This window comes from Hylobates moloch, unplaced genomic scaffold (genome assembly GCF_009828535.3).
Source record: "Hylobates moloch isolate HMO894 unplaced genomic scaffold, HMol_V3 SCAFFOLD_1, whole genome shotgun sequence".
Classification (NCBI taxonomy): Eukaryota; Metazoa; Chordata; class Mammalia; order Primates; family Hylobatidae; genus Hylobates; species Hylobates moloch.
The window spans coordinates 105,527,772-105,549,407 of NW_026652276.1; the positions used below are offsets into that span (position 1 = coordinate 105,527,772).

The window sequence follows — 21,636 nt, forward strand, 5'->3', positions numbered from 1 at the left end:
AGCTTTAGCATTAACAGAAAAAGGGTTCATTCCCATGTTATCAAACAAGAATATATTTTGTTAACACTATAAGAAAAAATTTTGACTTTATAATCTCAAGTGTAGTTATTTTAAACTAAAGGGACGTTTCTGAGAGCTTGTATTAGCAGGGAGTTCTGTGTGCTTATAAACCAATCAGTACCTTTTCAAGTCAAGAAGCCTGTTTTCAGTTAAAATAAAAACTGCTGTCCAGAAATACATCTGTATATTTGAGTGAATTTAATTTATATTCTACAATGTATCTCTGTTGAAATAGATTTTTTTTTTTTTTTGGAGCCCGAATTTCACTGTCACCCAGGCTGGAGTGCAGCGGCACATTCTCAGCTCATTGCAACCTCTGCCTCCTGGGTTCAAGCGACTCTCCTGCTTCAGCCTCCAAGTAGCTGGGACTACAGGCGCGCGTCACCATGCCTGGCTAATTTTTGTATTTTTAGTAGAGACGGGGATTTCACCATGTTGGCTAGGCTGGTCTCGAACTCCTGATCTCAGGTGATCCGCCTGCCTCGGCCTCCCAAAGTGGTGGGATTACAAGTGTGAGTCACCTCCTCTGGCCTTGAAGTACATTTTTAAAAGCTTGCACCTTGTCCATTTATGTGTTTAAATACTAAAATAATACTTCAGTTACATCCCAAGTATTAGCAAAAAATTTTCAGGTGTTTACAAGTACAGGCCCTGTTCTAAGCACTCTTCATATTGATTTATTTAGTTCTCCTAACAACTCCCTAACCCTACCACAGACACGGGCAGAGAAAAGAAAGGGAGTTAGGAAGTTGTCTAGAAACACAAGCCATAGTTGTTTAATAAAAATAAGAGTGGTTTTATTGATTACATACAATTTTAGCTACATTAATATATATTATAAACTTTAAGAATTACAAATAAGTGACTTTCATTTTTTAACCAAGAATAATCTAAGTTATGGCAGCATGTTCAATGAAAATTATTTAAGTCCGGCACAATTTTTCTGTATCTATTTCTCAGATAATCAGGAACATCATCCAAGATTTACATTACGACACCATAATGACCCTCAGATCACAAGTTCCGTTAAGTAGAAATGAAGCATCATATGTTTTCTTTTTCAGGAAAGACTCTCCTTTTGTCGTATAGACATACCCCTAATAATCTTACTCTACTGTACAAATAACTTTTCACCCACAAGAGCTGCCTCAAGTAACTTTCATTTTGGAAAGCTATCAAGGCATGAGACAGAGTAGCAAAATGCCACTCTGGACTTTGCATCTTGGAGTTTCAATTTTGCTTTAGGATTTAGACCCCAGTTTATAATTAAAACCAAATCATTCCCACATTATTATACTTATGTAGGAAAGCCTTGCTGTGTCCACTGTTAACACAAAGATAGAAAATGTCAAATAGTTTGAGCAAGTATTTGGCAGACCACAGACATGAAACAGTGCCGTCGGAAACGAAAACACTTTAGTGTTTTAGAGGTGAAGAGATTGATGGGTGTCATTCAAATTTCTCATCTCCTTCTTCCACATCTTTCAAATTGAGTACTTCCAAAGAACCTTTGCCTTTGGTTTCCTTTTTTATTAGCTCATCAATTTCTCGGAAGCAGCCCGGGTCAATCAGACATACCTGAAACATTTAACGTAGCAGTTTACCACATAAGGATGAGCAATACACAGAATAAACTCAGCTTTAACTTCCTTTGAGGCAAGCACAATGCTTTCCAGATCTCTCATAATACCACAGTTCTATGGTGCAATAGATAAGACAATGAGTAGGGCAGCACACTGGGTTCTAGTTCAGCCTCTGCCCTCAAGTATCCATGAAGCCCCCTGTGACAAGGCATTAATCCCTATGTTCAAACACTTATTCTGATTCTTCAGCTGTAAATGGAAGGGACAAACTAGAAAACTCTGATTCTTCCCATACTAAAATTTTGCATTACATTTTATAGCTCAATAAAGTCACCTCCACGTATGAAGGAGAAAAAGCAATGTGAAGACTTAGACACCATGTGTATGTTTTTTATTTTTTTTGAGAGAGAGTGCAGTGGTGTGATCTCGGCTCACTAAAGCCTCTGCCTCCCAGGTTCAAGTGATTCTCCTGCCTCAGCCTCCCAAGCTGGGATTACAGGCGCCCATCACCACACCTGGCTTATTTTTTGTATTTTTAGTAGAGACAAGGTTTCACCATGTTATCTGCTCGCCTCGGCCTCCCAAAGTGCTGGGATTACAGGCACGAGCCACTGTGCCTGGCCCATGTGTACAGTTTTGCAAAGATTTTAGAACTTCAAGTAGTGTCAGATGGGTCAGTTCACATCTACAGTGGATACTCACATACTCAACACTTCTCTACAGCTCATTTACTTTTAAAAAGAAGCTGCAGACCGGGCACGGTGGCTCACGCCTGTAATCCCAGCACTTTGGGAGGCCGAGGCGGGCAGATCACCTGAGGTCGGGAGTTGAGACCAGCCTGACCAACATGGAGAGACCCCTGTCTCTACTAAAAATACAAAATTAGCTGGGCGAGGTGGCACGTGCCTGTAATCCCAGCTACTTGGGAGGCTGAGGCAGGAGAATCGCTTGAACCCGGGAGGCAGAGGTTGCAGTGAGCTGAGATCACACCATTGCACTCTAGCCTGGGCAACAAGAGTGAAACTCTGTCTCAAAAAAAAAAAAAAAAAAATACAAAAGCTGCAAAGCCTTGAAAACACGAATTTGTAGACAGCTGAATTTACACTGTGTTTGAAGCTGTGGGGTGAGGTCATAAGGACATAATGGTTTCGCTGCTTCTTTAAAATGTTCTGTGTTTAGTGTCATCAGGTTCACACACTAATATCCTCTGGAAACACCCTCACAGATATACCCCAAATAATGCTTTATCAGGCTTCTAGGGATTCCTTTCCAGTCAAGCTGACACCTAAAATTACATCCACAATTCCACCCCTTATCAACTTGGCACCCAGACACATCTCTTTAAACCATTCTTAATTTTCAAATGAAGACAATAACAAGATCCTAGCTTTTCCTAACATGATGCAATTAACCAGACGCGACTATCCTGCATACAACTCAAAGAGTGCTAATGCTTTTGCCAGAATTCAGCTTTCAGAATTTCATCATTCAGGATTCAATCTTTTTTTTTTTTTGAGATGGAGTTTCACTCTTGTTGCCCAGGCTGGAGTGCAATGGTGCAATCTTGGCTCACCGCAACCTCTGCCTCCCAGGTTCAAGTGATTCTCCTGCTTCAGCCTCCCAAGTAGCTGGGATTACAGGCATGTGCCACCACGCATGACTATTTTGTATTTTTAGTAGAGACAGGGTTTCTCCATGTTGGTCAGGCTGGTCTCGAACTCCCGACCTCAAGTGATCCACCTGCCTCGGCCTTCCAAAGTGTTGGGATTACAGGCGTGAGCCACCGCGCCCAGCCAGGATTCAATCTTTTGGAACTATGATTTTCAAGATATTAGAAGTTCAGGCTTTGGACTTTAAAGATTTTGACTTTTTTATTATTTCAACATTCAGACTGTGGCATTTGGGATTGTCTTTTAGGATTATGACCAGTACTGGAGTAAAGCACACAATTGAGCTATCTCTGAAAACGCAATGTAAATTTCCATAGTGTGCTTTGTACTAATTTCTCCAAATTTTTTAAGGTAGTTGGAATTATCAATCTTCCACTAAAATAGCAATTTTTAAGTGGCTTATTTTAAATAGTTGCTACATTTGCTAAAATCATGTATCTAAAACACTAACGCATAATATATGACAAAAATAAATGCTGGGAAAAAAATAAAATGATTTGTGGTAAACAAGGCTGACCAACCTTTAGTCTTAAGAAAATATCTGGCTGGGCGCGGTGGCTCATGCCTGTAATCCCTGCACTTTGGGAGGCCGAGGCAGGTGGATCCTGAGGTCAGGAGATTGAGGCCATCCTGGCTAACATGGTGAAACCCCGTCTCTACTAAAAAGTATGAAAAATTAGCCAGGCATGGTGGTGGACGCCTGTAGTCCCAGCTACACGGGAGGCTGAGGCAGGAGAATGGCGTGAACCCGGGAGGCAAAGCTTGCAGTGAGCCGAGATTGCGCCACTGAGCTCCAGCCTGGGCAACAGAGCGAGACTCCATCTCAAACAAAAAAAAAAAAAGAAAAGAAAATATCTGTTTACAACGTCTAAATGTTCGCTACAAATTTATTACTAGAGAATACAGTATTTAGGTAACATGAAGCAAAGAAAATATTTGACTCTTACAATTTCTAACTGTTGGCCATAATCTTCACTTTCTATGACCTTGATCAGTGGCTTGAGCTTTTCTTTTAGCTTCTTGCCTTCATTGACTGGAAGGATGAACCGAAGCCTCATGTGAGCACGTTCTATCTTCATTTTCTCTTTTAACTGCTTTATCACTTCCAAAGCCTACCAAGACAAAATCGAGAATGTAATATCTTCCACTATATTATTTCATAAGGTTTTCAAAAACAAAGTAGTTTCCATGTAGTTGGATTAGGTAATGGTTTCTTAGGTATAACATTAAAAACATAAGTGACCATTAAAAAAAAATAGAAAAATTGGACTTATCAACAAGAAAAGCTTTTGTGTTTCAAAAAACTATGAAGAAAGTGAAGGCCAGGTGTGGTGGCTCACGCCTGTAATCCCAGCACTTTGGGAGGCCAAGGTGGGTGCATCACAAGGTCAGGAATATGAGACCAGCCTGGCCAACATGGTGAAACCCCGTCTCTACTAAAAATACAAAAAAAAGAAAAATTAGCCAGGTGTGGTAGCACACGCCTGTAATCTCAGCTACTGAAGAGGCTGAGGCAGGAGAATCGCTTGAATCGGGGAGGCAGAGTTTGTAATGAGCCAAGATCATGCCACTGCACTCCAGCCTGGGCAACAGAGTGCGACTCTGTCTCAAAAAAAAAAAAATTAGAAATGGGGCATCCCTATGTTTCCCAGGCTATTTCCGGGCCTCAGGCAGTCCTCCCATCTTGGCTCCCAAAGTGCTAGGATTACGGGCATGAACCATCGTGCCTGGCCCCAGACCCATTATTTTAATGATTTCTTCAGAGAAAACTGATTTCCATGGCTATATTTTGATGACATGAGAAACCACTCACCTGTTGTTTTGTACTCTTGTTGGTTTTCACTGAATAGTGGATGTCCTTCATGGCTCTCTCAATAAGGATCACGGTGTATGGTCTCTTTGTTTCAGGATTCACACATTTGTCTGCCACAATAGTTGCAATGTCCCTAAACATCTGCTCCAGTTGTGTATGTCTTTCTTTATCTGATACTTGAACTTCTCCTTTAGTCAAAATCTAAAAAAATGCCAACACATTTAAGAAATCACTATTTTTCTCTATCACACACTATTTGTTAACTAACCACAAAAAGTGAGTAACTAGGGAGAAAATTAAATTTCATCCTCTCCAGCTATTAATACAAGTAATGGTTTGAGCTTTGCCCAAAAGATGCAAGAATCTTTTGGCTGGGCGCAGTGGCTCACACCTGTAATCCCAGCACTTTGGGTGGCTAAGGCGGGCCTATCACCTGAGGTCAGGAGTTTGAGACCAACCTGGCCAACATGGTGAAACCCCATCTCTACTAAAAATCCAAAAATTAGCTGGGCAGGGTGGTGGGCACCTGTAATCCCAGCTAACCTGGAAGCTGAGGCAAGACAATAGCTTGAACCCGGGAGGCAGAGGTTGCAGTGAGCTGAGTGCACTCCAGCCTGGGCAACAGAGCAAGACTCTGTCTCAAAAAAAAAAAAAAACGGTCTGAAAGATGAAATACTTGAAAACAAATTCAGTTTTCAAGTTTTCAGGTATACCACATCCTATAAATGAGGTAATTTATAGAAAAATGAGGTAATTTAGTAGAAAATCTGATTTCAGGAGGTTTTGGCAAAAAAAAAAAACACAAAAAACAAACAAAACCACCAAGTTCTTCATTATTAGAAGTGACACTGTGCAGCTCACATTATTGCTTGGTTAGTCTTTCCTCCAGAAAAACAGCCTTTAATGTTTAGTATACCTACAGGTACGTTATAAGTGGTTATTAGGGTTAGCTATGCTGCAGCTGTTACCCACCTGCTTACAGATTTCAGTTTGGTCATCTGTTCCAAACGCACTGATGAGATCTTCCTTTTTGGCAACCTGACCTTTAGAAACATTTACAAACACTGAGTGAGTCTGCAGAACTTCATCAAGGTCTTTTTCCCTTGTGAGGGCAGGAGAGAAAGTCCTATGTGAATATACTTGAAACTTGGACATGCATTTACATTTAAATACGAGATGGCAACAACATGAACGGCAAGACAACAAATCCCCCTGATGACCTTCAGTGTCGAGGGCGCGTTTTCTTTTTCTTCCCCCCCACCCCCGCCCCCAGATGAAATTTCACTGTTTTTGCCCAGGCTGGAGTGCAGTGGCGCGATCTCGGCTCACTGCAACCTCCGCCTCCCGGGTTCAAGTGATTCTCCTGCCTCAGCCTCCTGAGTAGCTGGGATTACAGGCATGCGCCACTACACCCGGCTAATTTTGTATTTTTAGTAGAGACGGGGTTTCATGTTGGCCAGGCTGGCCTCGAACTCCTGGCCTCAACTGATCTGCCCGTATCGGCCTGAGGGAACACTTTCAAAACTCAGAATCATATTTGCCTTACCATTTGCTCACTGGAGAAAAATGTCATGGGAGGACGTAAGAAACACAAGGGTGGGGTGGGGTGCAGACAGCTGCTGCCACGGAATGCCAGTCCCTAGATGGCAGCAGTGAAGACACTACGCACTTTAAACTGCTAGGGCTACTGAGATCTATGACACCAGATGTACCCACAACTATGACAGTATTCGGAAGACTAGGTTCTCAGCCACCACTATTCTAGGAAAAGGACCACAATTATGAGATTTCTTGGCTGCAGCTTTTATGACACCAACAAAACAAAACCCCAAACCAACAACCCAATCCGAACCAACCAAATAAAGAAGAAACCCTTGGCTAGGCGCAAGTTCGGACAGCGACGTCTCATGTTCACAGCAGGAATGTTCCATTTCCTCCCCGGCCAACACCCCAGCCTGGCCCATTCACTCGACTTGGGCAGAGACAGGCCGCCTCGGAGGTGACGGCTCAGGCCCAGGCCCAGGCCCGAGGGAGGGGGCTACTCACACGCCGCTCCGCCAGCCGACGACTTTGTTTTTGTAGCAGGCGATTTCGAAGCGCTTCCCCGCGCGCTTCATCCGTACCACGGCCACATTGGTTAGGCGGATCTGGTTGGTGGGGGTGAAGATCGACATCGCGGCTGTTTAAAGACCTAGGAGCCGGCGAACCAGGACAGACCCGCGCCGCCCAGCCTGAAGGCCACCAGCGCCTCGCAGTAACGACCGGGCGGCGCGCAGCACTGACCCAACCGCAAGTGCGCGGCGCCGCGACTCACTAGCTTCAGGCAGCCGCCACAGTGCGTCTGACAGCCTTACTGCGCAGGCGTCAGGTGGGGCAGAAGTGAGCGACGACGCCTGCGCATTGTGGCTTTTTACGCCATCTTTCCACGCCCAAAAAGGGAGGTGCTTTTCCTGACGTAATTTACTTTCGCCAATGAGCCGAGAGCTCTGACAGGATGCTCTCGGATGTTTAGTGACCGGGTTGAACACAGCGTTGGCACCACCTCGTTCCGCGGAATTCAAGGGCCAGACCCACTTTATACTAGAAATATTTTTAATAATAGATTTTATAATAAATATTTTTATTTACCCATATTTTTATAATAGAAATATTTTAACATAAAATATAGACAAAAAATTGTAATGAACCTTCCATGTACCCATCACCCCGCTATCAACATTTTGCCATCCTTGTTTTATTCCTCTTTTTTCATTTTCTTTGTTGCTTTTTTATTTACACTTTTTTTTTAAAAGTCAGTCTCACTCTGTCACCCAGGCTGGAGTGCAGTGGAACGGTCATGGCCCCACTGCAGCTTCGACTTCCTGGGCTCGAGCGATCTTCCAGCGTTACCTTCCCAAGTAGCTGGGTCTACAGGTGTGAGCGGCCACGCCAAGCTAATTTAATTAAATAAATAATTAAAAAAAATTTTGTACAGACGAGGGCTCACTATATTGCTCAGGCTGGTCTCGAACTCCTGGGCTCAAGCGATCCTCCCGCTTCGGCTTCCCAAAGTGCTGGGATTACAGGTTTGAGTCACAGCGCCCGGCCGGTTGGGGGTATTTTAAAGAAACTATCATATGGTTTCAGCATTAAATACTTCAGCCTACAGTCCTTAACAGATACACGCGATGAGATTAACTACAACTCCTTAATATCATCTAATAGCGAGTCCATCTTCGGGTTTCCCAAAAATAATGCCTTTCTACAGTCGGTTTATTCCAATTAAGATCCAAACAGGCCCACATAGCATTTCCCCCGCTCCCCACTCCTTTCCTCTTTTAATTTTCCCATGCCAATCATTTCTCTCTGGACCCGCCTTTTCCCAGTCTGAGCCAATCCAAACGGAGGCGGAAGCGCTCCGGCTTCATCGCCCGGAGCTCTGGGCGGTGCTTATTTCTGGGCTCGCCCCCTTTCCCCTATGAGCCAATCGGAGCAGGGCCGAGAGCGCACCGGGCACTGGCTTCCTTTCCCAGAGCTCTAGGCTTTCGTCTGGGCCCACCTCTTCGTCCTCTGAACCAATCAGGACTGGCCTGCCAGTGTCATGGCTGTCCACAGCTCTGCAGGTACTCGGTACGCTGCTAACGCGGCGTGGTAGCTTGGTGCGTCTCGCCGTACCAATGCGAACCATCGGGCTATCAAGGTCCGAGATCCTAGTCTCCTGTCGGCTCTGAGGAGGATGGGTAAGGGCATCCGGCGGGCAAGGACCCTGGGGCGGCAGGGGAGGTAAACCTTTTACTGAGACCCTTTCCGGGCGGAGTGGCGTCCTCGGTCCCCTTCCTTCGGAGACCGTTGCACTTGACAGCACCGTATAGCCGCCGCTGAGAGCAAGGAGGACTGATCCTTACTTTTGACCTGGCTTTTGCCTTTTGAGGCTACGGGGTTAGACAGAAAACTACTCCTTCCACTTTACCCACGAGTGTTAGGACTTTTGCACCTGTAAAGCCTGAATTTCAGGCTTCGACTTTTGAAATTGCTCCCAGGTTGAACGTTTGAAGCCAGGTCCCTGCATATCTCTCTTAAAAAAAAAAAAATGAGGCGTAAGGTCAGTTACTTGAGAATCTTTTACAAGTTTAACCGTGAGCTTTTGAAAGTACAATTAGTAAAAAGAGAACTTTTACTACTTAAGCTTTTTTTATGGAGCAAGCACAACAAAACAAAATTAACTTAATTTCACATGAAGTATTTTTACTTTATGTTCCCTTCTGTTGCTTCTAAATGCTCATTTCGAAGTGAAGATACAATTTTATATTCTGTTTTTTCTTTGAGTTAGTGTTAACAGTATGATAATTTTATTACGTTACGACATAGTGTGTTATTTTTATTACAGTTGATTCCCCCCCTCGCCCCCGAGATGGAGCCTTGCTCTTGTCGCCCAGGCTGGAGTGCGGTGGCGCGATCTTGGCTCACTGCAACCTCTGCCTCCCAGGTTCAAGCAGTTCTCCTGCCTCAGCCTCCCGAGTAGCTGGGATTACAGGCGCGCGCCACCACGCCCGGCTAATTTTTGTATTTTTAGTAGAGGCGGGGTTTCACCATGTTGGCCAGGCTGGTCTCGAACTCCTGACCTCAGGTGATCTGCCCGCCTCAGCCACCCAAAGTGCTGGGATTGCAGGCATGAGCCACCGCGCCCGGCCAACAGTTGATTTTTAAATTAGATTTTTTAGCTGGGTTGTTGAATGTAAGGTTGGTTTTATTTTCTTCTTAAAATTGGGATGGATATCTTTGTATATGTAGCTTTAAATGAAATTATCTGTGTGTGTCATTTTAAATTTAGATCCTTCTGCGGATACATGGGACCTCTCCTCACCTTTAATATCATTATGGATAAACAGGTTTTACATTTATTTGGGCTTTGCTGTTAGCATTAGCCTTTGGATTTGTGTTCAGATTGTCATCAAGACGCAGGTAAGTGGAGTTATTTTTTTTAATAGAGTATTTAGGCATCAGATTTTATAGAAGGATTTAAACACTAAAAGGAACCTTTAATTACTTTTGTGTTTGGTCTTTAGGCATTTTAATGAAATGCCTAAAATAAATTTCTTCTCTAAGTTTTTGGAGACTAAGTTATCTTGGATTAAGTTATTTACTTTTTCTTTGATAGGTGTGTCTCATTTTTAAGATACAGGAAGATTTTTGTAATGAAAAGTGAATCTTTTATATGAAAAACAAATTTGTTTTATACCTTTAAGGGTCAGTAGTCCTCTCTTTCCATTAATTAAGGATCAAAAAATAAGTTCGTACTATTATTCTACTAAAATACCTTATAGGATAAAAGTATGTAAAGTTTTTTCTTGGAGGGAATGGAAATCATGAGCCTTAAAAATGTGGGTCCTGCCTATTAAAGGATCTTATTATACCAAGGGGCTAATATTTGAGGACTACAACCAGAAAGATTAAGAGAAAAATACAGTGTGTCAGATTAAGAGAAAAATAAAGTGTGTCAGTATCTGTGGTAATTTTCATCCCTGCTGAAGTTGGGAACGATTTAGACTTGATGGATTTTGTGTAATTATTTGTCTTCAAGGACAGGAACTTACAGGAAAAATCTGTTCCAAAGGCATCTCAGGATTTGATGACAAATGGTTATGTCTCCCTTCAAGAGAAAGACATCTTTGTGTCTGGAGTGAAGATTTTTTATGGTTCTCAGACTGGCACAGCAAAGGTAAGAACTTTATATGATGCTTTTCCTTTCGTTTCCTGACATTTTAAGAAAATCCCTTTAGCAGTGAACTTTAGCAGTGAACTGTCCTTTAGCAGTGAACTGAATTGGTCATCTAACCTTCTTTATTCTTTCTCCCAACCTTTTCCCCTCAAATATTTTTCCTTTCTGCGATGGTAGGTGGGTTTCATCTCCTGTGCCCAGTTAGAGCTGATTGGTGGTGTCTGGTGGTCACTGTCCTGAGGGGGTCTTTGTTCTGAAGCTTGCTTCTGCCTCAGCAGGCTAGAGAAAGTTGTGAGTCCATTATTGATGCCCATGGGTATGGAAGTAGGGAATAAGGAAAAAAGGATGGCACCAATAGTTCCAATATGGGCCTGACTTTCACATCACACATCTATGTTTATGTTTTATTTTATTTTTTTGAGACAGAGTCTCACTCACTCTGTCACCCAGGCTGGAGTGCAGTGGCACGATCTTGGCTCACTGCAACCTCCACCTCCACCTCAACTGATTCTCCTGCCTCAGCCTCCCAAGTGGCTGGGATTATAGGTGCCTGCTACCACGCCTGGCTAATTTTTGTATTTTTAGTAGAGATGGGGGTTTCGCCATGTTGGCTAGGCTGCTCTCAAACTCCTGGGCTCAGGTGATCTGCTCACCTCGGCCTCCCAAAGTGCTGGGATTACAGGCGTGAGCCACTGTACCTGGCCTCACGTCACACATCTATGTAATGAAACTTGTTTTGATTTCTAATAGTGCTAAAAGTGTTAAAGGTAGACACTAAAGTAGATACAGCCGATATCTAGTTGAAAGAAGCTTCCCATTCTCTCTCTTTTTTGGGGGGGAGCAGTGTCTGGCTGTAGTGCCATCTAAGCTTCCGTTGCTTATCTGTGAAATGGTAAATTGCAGATGGTAATAGTATGGTTATCTCAGGGTCACTGTGAGGATTTAGTGAGATTATCTGGTATGTACTTTGATTTCTCTTTTTTGCTTTTTTTTTTTTTGGAGACAGGGTCTTGCCCTGTCACCCAGGCTGGAGTGCAGTTGTGCCATCTTGGCATCTTGGCTCACTGCAACCTCTGTCTCTCGGGCTCAAGGCATCCTCCCACCTCAGCCTCCTGAGTATCTGGGACTATAGGTGCATGCCACCATACCCAGCTAATTTTTGTATTTTTTGTAGAGATGGGGTTTTGCCATGTTGCCCAGGCTGGTCTTAAACTCTTGGGCTCAAGCAATCTGACTGCCTCAGCCTCCTAAAGTGTTGGGATTACAGTCGTGAGCCACCGTGCCCAGCCCCATTCTCTAATTATATTTAGATGCTACCTGTTTCTGTGTTACAAGGTCACAGCTATTTAAAAAAAAATTTATTTTATTTTTGAGATGGTCTCACTCTGTCCCCCAGCCTAGAGTGCAGTGGTGTGATCTTGGCTCACCACAACCTCCGCCTCCTGGGTTCGAGCAATTCTCCTGCCTCAGCCTCCCTAGTAGCTGGGATTACAGGTGCCTGCCATCACACCTGGTTAATTTTTGTATTTTTAGTAGAGACGAGGTTTCACCATATTGGCCAGGCTGCTCTCAAACTCCTGACCTCAGATGAGCCACCCGCCTCAGCCTCCTAAAGTGCTGGGATTACAGGCGTGAGGCACCGCTCCCAGCCAAAAAACTTACTTATTTTTTTTGTAGAGACAAGATCTTGCAAACTTGTCCAGGCTGGTCTTGAATTCCTGGCTTCAAGATACTCACCCACCTTGGCCCTCAAAGTGCTGAGATTATAGGCGTGAGCCACCAGGCCTAGCCAGGTCACAGCTAGTTAGTGCTTTCTAGGAAAAGATGTTAAGGAAGGCTAGCATGAAAATAAATTAGAGGAATAATCAAGGTCTGTTATTTTTGTAGACTACTTCAGAGGGTTCTACTGCCCTCTTGTGGAAGTTGCGCAGAATAGTACTTCTTAGGTTTTCACTACTTGAGTGCAGATACTTTGCTTCATTTTACAGTGGAAGGTCACTTGTTAAACCTTAATCAATGGAGGTGGGAAACCTGAAAAAAAGGAAAAAGGTGTCTGAGCAGCCAAAGCAAAGTCCTTTTTATGTTACCATAAAAAACCTTATTCAGAGCCTCTTTATGCATGTTTTTACCTTTTTTAAAAAAATGATCGGCCGGGCGCGGTGGCTCAAGCCTGTAATACCAGCACTTTGGGAGGCCGAGGCGGGCGGATCACGAGGTCAGGAGATCGAGACCACGGTGAAACCCCGTCTCTACTAAAAATACAAAAAATTAGCCGGGCGTGGTGGCGGGCGCCTGTAGTCCCAGCTACTCGGAGAGGCTGAGGCAGGAGAATGGCGTGAACCCGGGAGGCGGAGCTTGCAGTGAGCCGAGATTGCGCCACTTCACTCCAGCCTGGGCGACAGAGCGTGACGGAGAATGGGTGAACCCGAGGGGTTGCAGTGGACCCGGGCATTATCCAGCCTGGGGACAGAGAGATCCGTCCCAAAAATGAAAAAGATCAAATGAATACTTGCAGATGGTAACAAATCCAGGTGTACAGAAAGTTCATAATGAAATGTACTCTCCAGAAACCTTTTAACTATTTCTATTTTGAGTTCCTCTGATGCTTATGCTGTGTTTCTAGATTTATCAACATTACGCAAAAGCTATTGACTCTTTATATTAATTAGTTTATACAAACAGCCTTCAAGTCTCAGTGGCTTAATGTTGCTGTCCATATCATAGGTGATTTTGGGGTAGATAGCCATCTTCCATCTTAAAGCTGCGCCATCTGAATTTATTTTTATTTATTTTATTTATTTTTTATTTTTTTATTTTTTTTGAGATGCAGTCTCGCTTTGTTGCCAGGCTGGAGTGCAGTGGTGTGATCTTGGCTCACTGCAACCTCTGCCTCCCGGGTTCAAGCAATTCTTCTGCCTCAGCCTCCTGAGTTGCTGGGACTATAGGCACCCGCCACTACGCCCAGTTAGTTTTTGTATTTTTAGTAGAGACGGGGTCTCACCATGTTGGTCAGACTGGTCTGGAACTCCTGACCTCGTGATCTGCCCGCCTTGGCCTCCCAAAGTGTTGGGATTACAGGTGTGAGCCTCCACGCCTGGCCTTTATTTTTCTTTTTTAAGAGACAAGGTCTTGGCCCGGCGTGTTGGCTCACGCCTGTAATCTCAGCACTTTGGGAGACCGAGGTGGGCAGACCACTTGAGGCCAGGAGTTCAAGACCAGCCTGGGCAACAAAGCAAAACCCCATTTCTACTAAAAATACAAAAAATTAGCTGGGCGTGGTGGTGCACGCCTGTAATTCCAGCTACTTGGGAGGCTGAGGCAGGAGAATTGCTTGAACCTGGGAGGTGGAGGTTGTAGTGAGCCTAGATTGCACCACTGCACTCCAGCCTGGGCAGCAGAGTGAGAACCTGTCTCAAACAAAAAAAAAAAAGGAAAGAAAAAAAAGAGATAGGGTCTTGCTCTGTCACCCAAGCTGGAGTGCAGTGGCATGATTTTAGTTCACTGCAGCCTCGACCTCTTGGGCTTCAGTGATCCTCCTGCCTCACCCTCCTGGGTAGATGGGAATATGGGCTTGTGCCACCATGCTGGGCTAATTAAAAAAATTTTTTTTGTAGAGATAGGGTCTCCTTATGTTGCCCAGGCTGGTCTTGACTCCTGGCCTCAAGTGATCCTTCTGTCTAGAATTACAGGCATGAACCACCATGCCCAGCCCATCTCAATATTGGGCTAGGATTGCAGGATAGGATTACAGGTGTGAGCCACTGTACCCAGCCCATCTCAATAGTTCTTCATTCTGCTGTTGGATTTGATTGATTCGTATTTGGTCGTGTATGGAAGACTCTTAAAAACTTTTGCCTTGGAAGGCGTAGCTTCATTGTCTTCCAGCAGGTTAGTATTGCTAATGAGAAGGCGAATTTGTAGATGACTTGATTATTTTGTTTCTGGAAGATTTTCGGATAATTTCTTTGTCCTTGATTTCTGGAAATTTTATGGGAAGGTGACTATTTGGATCTTTTTCAGCTATTGTTCTAGATACTTGAATTTTTTTGTTTTGACTATTTGTATGCATTTTGACAATTTGTGTGCATTAGTTCTGTTAATACTTCATGGATGAATTTTTTTTCCTTTTCATTTCTTTTTTTCTGGGATTCCTGTGGGATGTTCTACTTTTGGATGGTCTTCTGTGTCTCAGATCTTTTCTGTTATATTTTTGTAACTTTTTCTTTTTCTTCTTTTTCTTTTTTTTTTTGAGGCAGAGTCTTTCTCTGTCACCCAGGCTGGAGTGCAGTGGCATAATCATGGTGAGTGCAGTCTCAACCTCCTGGGCTCAAGTGATCCTCTCACTTCAGCCTGCTGAAGTATATGGGACTACAAGTGTATGCCATGATGCCCCACTAGTTTTTTGTTTTTTTTTGTTTTTTTATGAGATGGGGTTTCACCATGTTAGCCAGGATGGTCTCAAACTCCTGATCGCAAGTGATCCATGCTCCTCGGCCTCCCTAAGTGTTGAGATTACAGGTGTGAGCCCCTGCGCCTGCCCCGATCTGTGGTTTTCTGTTCATAGTTAGGACAGAACGATGGGATAGCTGGTGTGTAGTTCTTATTTTGTGAACAGCCTTGACCTGTGGCCTTGACCTCCTGGGCTCAAGTGATCCTCCCACCTCAGCCTCCCTAGTAGCTGGAATTACAGGTGTATGCCACCATGCCTGGCTACTTTTTAAACATTTTTTTTTTGTAGAAATGGGGTTTCGCCATGCTTCCCAGGCTGAGGATGTAGTTTTCTCTAATTGTAATTTCTTAAGGAATGCTTTGTGCTCCCTGGGTCAGGGCATGCCATGTTATTTTTTGGCCCCACACTCCCCTCTACACTGCAATTTTGTATTTTTTTTTTTTTTTTTTTTGAGACAGTGTCTCGCTCTGTCGCCCAGGCTGGAGTGCAGTGGCGCAATCTCGGCTCACTGCAAGCTCCGCCTCCCGGGTTCACGCCATTCTTCTGCCTCAGCCTCTCCGAGTAGCTGGGACTACAGGCGCCCGCCACCACGCCTGGCTAATTTTTTGTATTTTTAGTAGAGACGGGGTTTCACCGTGGTCTCGATCTCCTGACCTCGTGATCCGCCCGCCTTGGCCTCCCAAAGTGCTGGGATTACAAGCGTGAGCCACCGCGACTGGCCTAATTTTGTATATTATTATTATTATTTTGAGACGGAGTTTTGCTCTTGTTGCCCAGGCTGAAGTGCAATGGCGTGATCTTGGCTCACCACAACCTCCGCCTCTCAGTTTCAAGCGATTCTCCTGCCTCAGCCTCCTGAGTAGCTGGGATTACAGGCATGTGCCACCGTGCACAGCTAATTTTTTGTATTTTTAGTAGAGACGAGGTTTCTCCATGTTGGTCAGGCTGGTCTGGAACTCCCGACCTCAGGTGATCCACCTGCGTTGGTCTCCCAAAGTCCTGGGATTACAGGCGTGAGACACCGCGCCCAGCCTTGTACTTTATTTTATAGTAAAACTTTTTCAGTGTATTGTCTGTGCTTGTTATCACCAAGTTCTCTACTTCTGTTTATCTGGAACCACGCCAGTGAGACTTGCATTCCCATACATGCCCCACTGAATTCTGCGTTGCTAATTGATTCTCAGTCTTTGTCTTACTTGGCTGGCCTTTTAGCTGTATGACCACCCCTTTCTAGTTGAAATACTTTCTTCATGTAACTTGCAGTTTCCTGTCCTCTTGGTTCTTTTTCTGCTGTGCTGAGGCTCATTTTCCTTACTGTCATTTGCTGGTTTCGTCTTCTTGACCTCCAAAGACAGGAGTGTCTCAGGCCACAGTCCTAGAGACTGTGCCTTTATCTACACTCACTTTACTCCCTAAGGGATCTAATTTTTTTTGTTTTAATTTTACTTCCCAATAAACTTATCCTTTCCTCTTATTTTTTATGTTTTTTTTTTTTAGAGACAAGATCTCGCTCTGTCACTCAGGCTGGAGTGCAGTGGTGCAGTCGTGGCTCACTGCAGCTTTGAACTTTTGGGCTCATGCAATTCTCCTGCCTCAGTCTCCTGAGTAGGTGGGAATACAGGTGTGAACCAACATGCCCGGCTAAGTTTTTAAAATTTTTTTTTTAGTTGCAGTTTTGCTTTTGTTGCCCAGGCTGGAGTGCAATGGTGTGATCTCAGCTCACTGAAACCTCTGCCTCCTGTGTTCAAACGATTCTCCTGCCTCAGCCTCCAAAGTAGCTGGGATTACAGGCATGTGCCACCATGCCCGGCTAATTTTTGTATTTTTAGTAGAGATGGGGTTTCTCCATGTTGGTCAGGCCGGTCTCGAACTCTCGACTTCAGGTGATTCGCCTGCCTCGGCCTCCCAAAGTGCTGGGATTACAGGCATGAGCCACTGTGCCCGGCCATTTTTAAATTTTTTTGTAGAGACGGGGTCTCGCCATGTTGCCTAGGAGGGTCTTAAACAATCCTCCAACCTCACCTTCCCAGCATGCTGGGATTATAGGTGTGAGCCACTGTGCCTGGCCCTTAAAGGATCTTATTATCTGGGGCTTTAAATTCTATCAGTTAGATTATGAGTTAGCAAACTGCTCTGTAAAGGGCCAGGTATTTTGTTTCATATATATTTTTCAGGTTTTGCAACTTATATGGTCCTCGTTGTAACTACCCAACTCTGCAGATATAGTGTGGGAGCAGTCATAGACGATATGTAAATAAACGGCCATGGCTGTGTTCTGATAACCTCTAGTTATAAGACACACCGAGGCATTTGACCTGCTGACCTGTGGGCCTTAGTTTACTGACATCTGATGATGACTTGTAAATTTGTTTTTATTTTATTTTATTTTATTTTAGACAGAGTCACGCTCTGTCGCTCAGGCTGGAGTGCAGTGGTGTGATCTCAGCTCACTGCTAGCTCCGCCTCCCGGGTTCATGCCATTCTCCTGCCTCAGCCTCCCGAGTAGCTGGGACTACAGGCGCCTGCCACCACGACCAGCTGATTTTTTTGTATTTTTAGTAGGGACGGGGTTTCACCGTGTTAGCCAGGATGGTCTTGATCTCCTGACCTCGTGATCTGCCCGCCTCAGCCTCCCAAAGTGCCGGGATTACAGGCGTGGGCCACTGCGCCTGGCCCAGTTTTTTTTTTTTGTTTTTGGGACAGGGTCTTGCTCTGTTACCTAGGCTGGAATGCAGTGGCATGATGTTGGCTCTCTGCAACCTCTGCCTCCCAGGTTCAAGGGATTCTCATGCCACAACCTCTTGAGTGGCTGTGATTACAGGCACACGACATTATGCCTGCCCAATTTTTGTATTTTTAGTGGAGACGGGGTTTCTGCATGTTGGCCAGGCTTGTCTCAAACTCCTAGCCTCAAGTGATTCACCCGCCTTGGCCACCCAAAGTGTTGGTATTACAGGCTTGAGCCACGCGCCTGGCCCTAAATTTCTGTTTCTAATCTTAACTGTTTCTCTCAACTCCAGACTTTCATATCGAGTTACCTATCTTAGAGCATCATATGAATGTCTAGTAAGTATCTTAACATCAGTATGCTCAAAACTGAACTCCCAATTTTCTGCCCAAGCCTGTTCTACTTGTAATCCTTACAATTTCAGTAAATGACAACTTTATCCTTCCAATTTCTTGGTCCAAAACACCTTTTGACTTCTTTTTATACAACCCATGTCCAGTCTGTCAGCAGATTCTGTTTGTTCTACTTTAAGAATAGATTCAGTTTCCAACCGCTTCTTACCACCTTCACTGCTACTCCCCTGGTCCATGCCATTGTCAACCTAAATACCATAGAGAGGCTCTCCAAAAGAAAAGATGTTTGTTTGGGAATAGCACGTACATTGCAATGGGGATACAATTGCCATAGTAAACTGCACGTATTCAGGGAAGTAAAGGAAGGCAAAGATTTTTAAGGGAAAAAATGAGGACTACAGAATTGTTTTGAAATAATTGTTCTTGCCTACAAAGGTTAATAACAAAGGTGACACAATCCAAGGTTGGACATGAAGTTACTGGGCAGATGTCCTTGCAGTAGTATTTTTTGTGTAAGGTTGCAGTGGTCTTTGTGCAAGGTTGTATTTTTTTGTAGAATCTTTCTCATTATCAGGAATCTGAGTGTGAGGCCAGGTGTGGTGGCTCATGCCTGTAATCCCAGCAGTTTAGGAGCCTGAGGCAGGTGGGTCACTTGAAGTTAGGAGTTTGAGATTAGCCTGGCCAACATGGCAAAACCCCGTTTGTACTAAAAAATACAAAAATTGGCCTGGTGCGGTGGCCATGCCTGTAATCCCAGCTACACGGGAGGCTAAGGCACGAGAATCACTTGAACCCGGGAGGCAGAGGTTGCAGTGAGTCAAGATGGTGCCACTGCACTCCAGTCTGGGGAACAGAGTGAAACCTTGTCTCAAAAAAAAAAAAAGCTATCTAAGTGTGCGAATTCTTTGTCTTCCCTAGCTCTTAATTGTCAGGGATATTTTAACATAAGTAACTCCATGTTGTTGATTCTGACAGCTTTGACACTGCCATGATATTTTGTCTGGATTAGGACAGTCATCTCACCATTGATTTCTGCTATAATTTGTTGTTTGTTCCCCTAAAACTCGTGTTGAAATTTGATCCCTAGTGTTGGTGATGGGCCTAATGGGAGGTGTTTGGGTCCTGGGGGCGGGTCCCTCCTGAATAGATGAATCCCTGGGGGAGGGGTGAGTGAGTTCTTGCTGTCTTAGTTCCCAAGAGAGAAGAGTTAGTAAGAAGAGCCTGGAACCTCTCTTGCACTCTTGTTTCCTCTCTTGCTATGTGATCTTTGTGCTCGCCAGCTCTCTTTCACTTCTACTCTGCCAGGAGTAGAAGCAGCCTGGAGCCTTCAACAGATGTAGATGTCCAATCTTGAACTTTTTCAGATATCAGAATTGTGAACCAAATAAACCTTTTTATGGTGGCCCGTAACAGTTTTTCCTTTACATAGTTAGTGCTTCCTTAAGGACCTCTTGTAAGGCAGGTCTGGTTGTAATAAATTCCCTTAGCATTTGTTTGCCTAAAAGGATCTTGTTTCTCCTTCGCTTATGAAGCTTAATTTGGCTGGATATGAAATTCTTGGTTGAAATTCTTTGTTTTCTTGTTTGAGACAGAGTCTTTCTCTGTCACCCAGGCTGGAGTGCAGTGGTGCGATCTCAGCTCACTGCAACCTTTGCCTCCCGGGTTCAAGCGATTCTCCTGCCTCAGCCTCCCGAGTAGCTGGGACTACAGGTACGTGCCACCACATCTGGCTAATTTTTGCATTTTTAGTAGTGATGGGGTTTCACCATGTTGGTCAGGCTGGTCTCTAACTCCTGACCTCAGGTGATCCACCCATCTCTGCTTCCCAAAGTGCTGGGATTACAGATGTGAGCCACCATGCCCTGCTTGAAATTTCTTTTCTTGAAGAATTCTCAATATAGGCCCCAATCTCTTCTGGATTGTAGGGTTTCTGCTGAAAGGTCCACTGTTACCCTAATGGGATTCCCTATGTAGCTGACCTGCCCCTTCTCTCTAGCTGCCTTTAACATTTTTTCTTTCATTTCGACCTTGGAGAATCTGACGATTATGTGTCTTGGGGATGGCCATCTTATGTAGTATCTCACTGGGGTTCTCTGCATTAAATAAACCTTTTTAAAACATAGATTGGGCTAGGCACAGTGGCTCACGCCTATAATCCCAGCACTTTGGGAGGCCAAGGCGGGTAGATCACTTGAGCCCAGGAGTTGGAGACCAACCTGTGCAACATGGCAAAACTCTATCTCTACAAAAAATTCAAAAATTAGCCAGTCATGGTGGCATGTGCCTGTAGTCCTAGCTACTCGAGCGGCTGAGTTGGGAGGATTGCTTGAGCCCAGGAGGTCAAGGCTGCAGTAAGCCATGACTGTGCCACTGCACTCCAGCCTGGGCGACAGAGTGAGACCTTGTCTCAAAAAAATAAAAGACATAGATTACCCAGTCTCAGGTACTCCTTTATAGCAAAATGGACTAAGACAGTCTTTCTGATTCAGCACCACTTGGCCCTCTTCTGACTCCAGTATACTCTCAACTCAGCAACCTCAGTGACTGTTTGAAAACTTAGGTGAGATCACATCATCCCTCTGCTTAAAACCCTGCACTGACCCCTTCATTCAAGAGTCAATGCCAAAGTCCTCACAGTGGCCCAGAGATCCTACACATGTGGCTCTTTGTTAACTCTCTTACCCCATCTCCTTGGTTCCCTTTTTTTCAGTCTTAGTAACCTCCTCTGGGCCTTTGTAATTCACTGTTCCTGCCTCCTGGGATAACCTCATGGTTTTCCCAGTTCCTTCAGATTTGGCTGAAATCTCACTTTATCCTTGTGTTAGTCTGTTTTGCATTACCATAAAGGAATACCTGCAGCTGGGTAATTGATATGGTTTGGATCTGTGTCCCCACCAAATCTTATGTCAAATCGTAGTCCCCAGTGTTGGAGGTGGGGCCTGGTGGGAGGTGCTTAGATCTTGGGGGCAGATTTCGCATGAGTGGTTAGCACCATCTCTCTTGTACCGTCCTCGTGACAGTGAGTGAGTTCTCATGAGATCTGGCTGTTTAAAAGTGTGTGGCACCTCCTCTTTCTCTCTCTTGTTCCTGCCATGTCATGTGCCTGCTCCTCCTTTGCCTTCCACCAAGATTGGAAGCTCCCTGAGGCTTCCTCAGAAGCAGATGCCGTTACACTTCCTGTACAGTCTGCAGAACTGTGAGCCAATTAAACGTTTTTTTGTTTTTTTTTTTTATAAATTGCCCAGTCTCAGGTATTTCTTTTTTCCTTTTTTTTTTTTTTT

General features: G+C 44.4%; 2 protein-coding genes across 3 annotated transcripts in view; one reads left to right on the top strand and one right to left on the bottom strand.

Moving 5' to 3' along the window:
* Positions 1 to 809: 809 nt before the first annotated feature.
* SBDS (SBDS ribosome maturation factor) lies at positions 810 to 7,490 on the bottom strand. Its single transcript, XM_032757480.2, has 5 exons — positions 7,173 to 7,490; positions 6,099 to 6,228; positions 5,127 to 5,327; positions 4,261 to 4,425; positions 810 to 1,638 (listed from the first exon to the last, which is right to left on the bottom strand). The coding sequence occupies exons 1-5, from the start codon at positions 7,298 to 7,300 to the stop codon at positions 1,510 to 1,512; spliced, it is 753 nt and encodes a 250-aa protein (XP_032613371.1). The 5' UTR covers positions 7,301 to 7,490; the 3' UTR covers positions 810 to 1,509.
* A 1,205-nt stretch (positions 7,491 to 8,695) lies between these two features.
* Positions 8,696 to 21,636, top strand: part of LOC116811966 (S-adenosyl-L-methionine-dependent tRNA 4-demethylwyosine synthase TYW1) — a 269,724-nt gene continuing 256,783 nt past the window's right edge. Inside the window, exons 1-3 of one of the 2 annotated variants that reach the window (XM_032757493.2) lie at positions 8,696 to 8,845; positions 9,937 to 10,067; positions 10,687 to 10,824. In XM_032757493.2, coding sequence (XP_032613384.1) covers positions 8,842 to 8,845; positions 9,937 to 10,067; positions 10,687 to 10,824 — 273 coding nt within the window. In that variant the 5' untranslated portion in view covers positions 8,696 to 8,841. The remainder of the gene's footprint in view (positions 8,846 to 9,936; positions 10,068 to 10,686; positions 10,825 to 21,636) is intronic. The other variant, XM_032757500.2, reaches the window with a different exon arrangement.

What these genes read in the sequence shown, in the direction of transcription:
- SBDS (XM_032757480.2), bottom strand. Translation starts at nt 7,300, where the DNA reads ATGTCGATCTTCACCCCCACCAACCAGATCCGCCTAACCAATGTGGCC. An exon ending in ACAAGAGTACAAAACAACAG is followed by an intron (nt 4,426 to 5,126) that starts GTGAGTGGTTTC and finishes TTGTCTTGGTAG; the next exon opens with GCTTTGGAAGTGATAAAGCA. An exon ending in ATGGCCAACAGTTAGAAATT is followed by an intron (nt 1,639 to 4,260) that starts GTAAGAGTCAAA and finishes TAAATGTTTCAG; the next exon opens with GTATGTCTGATTGACCCGGG.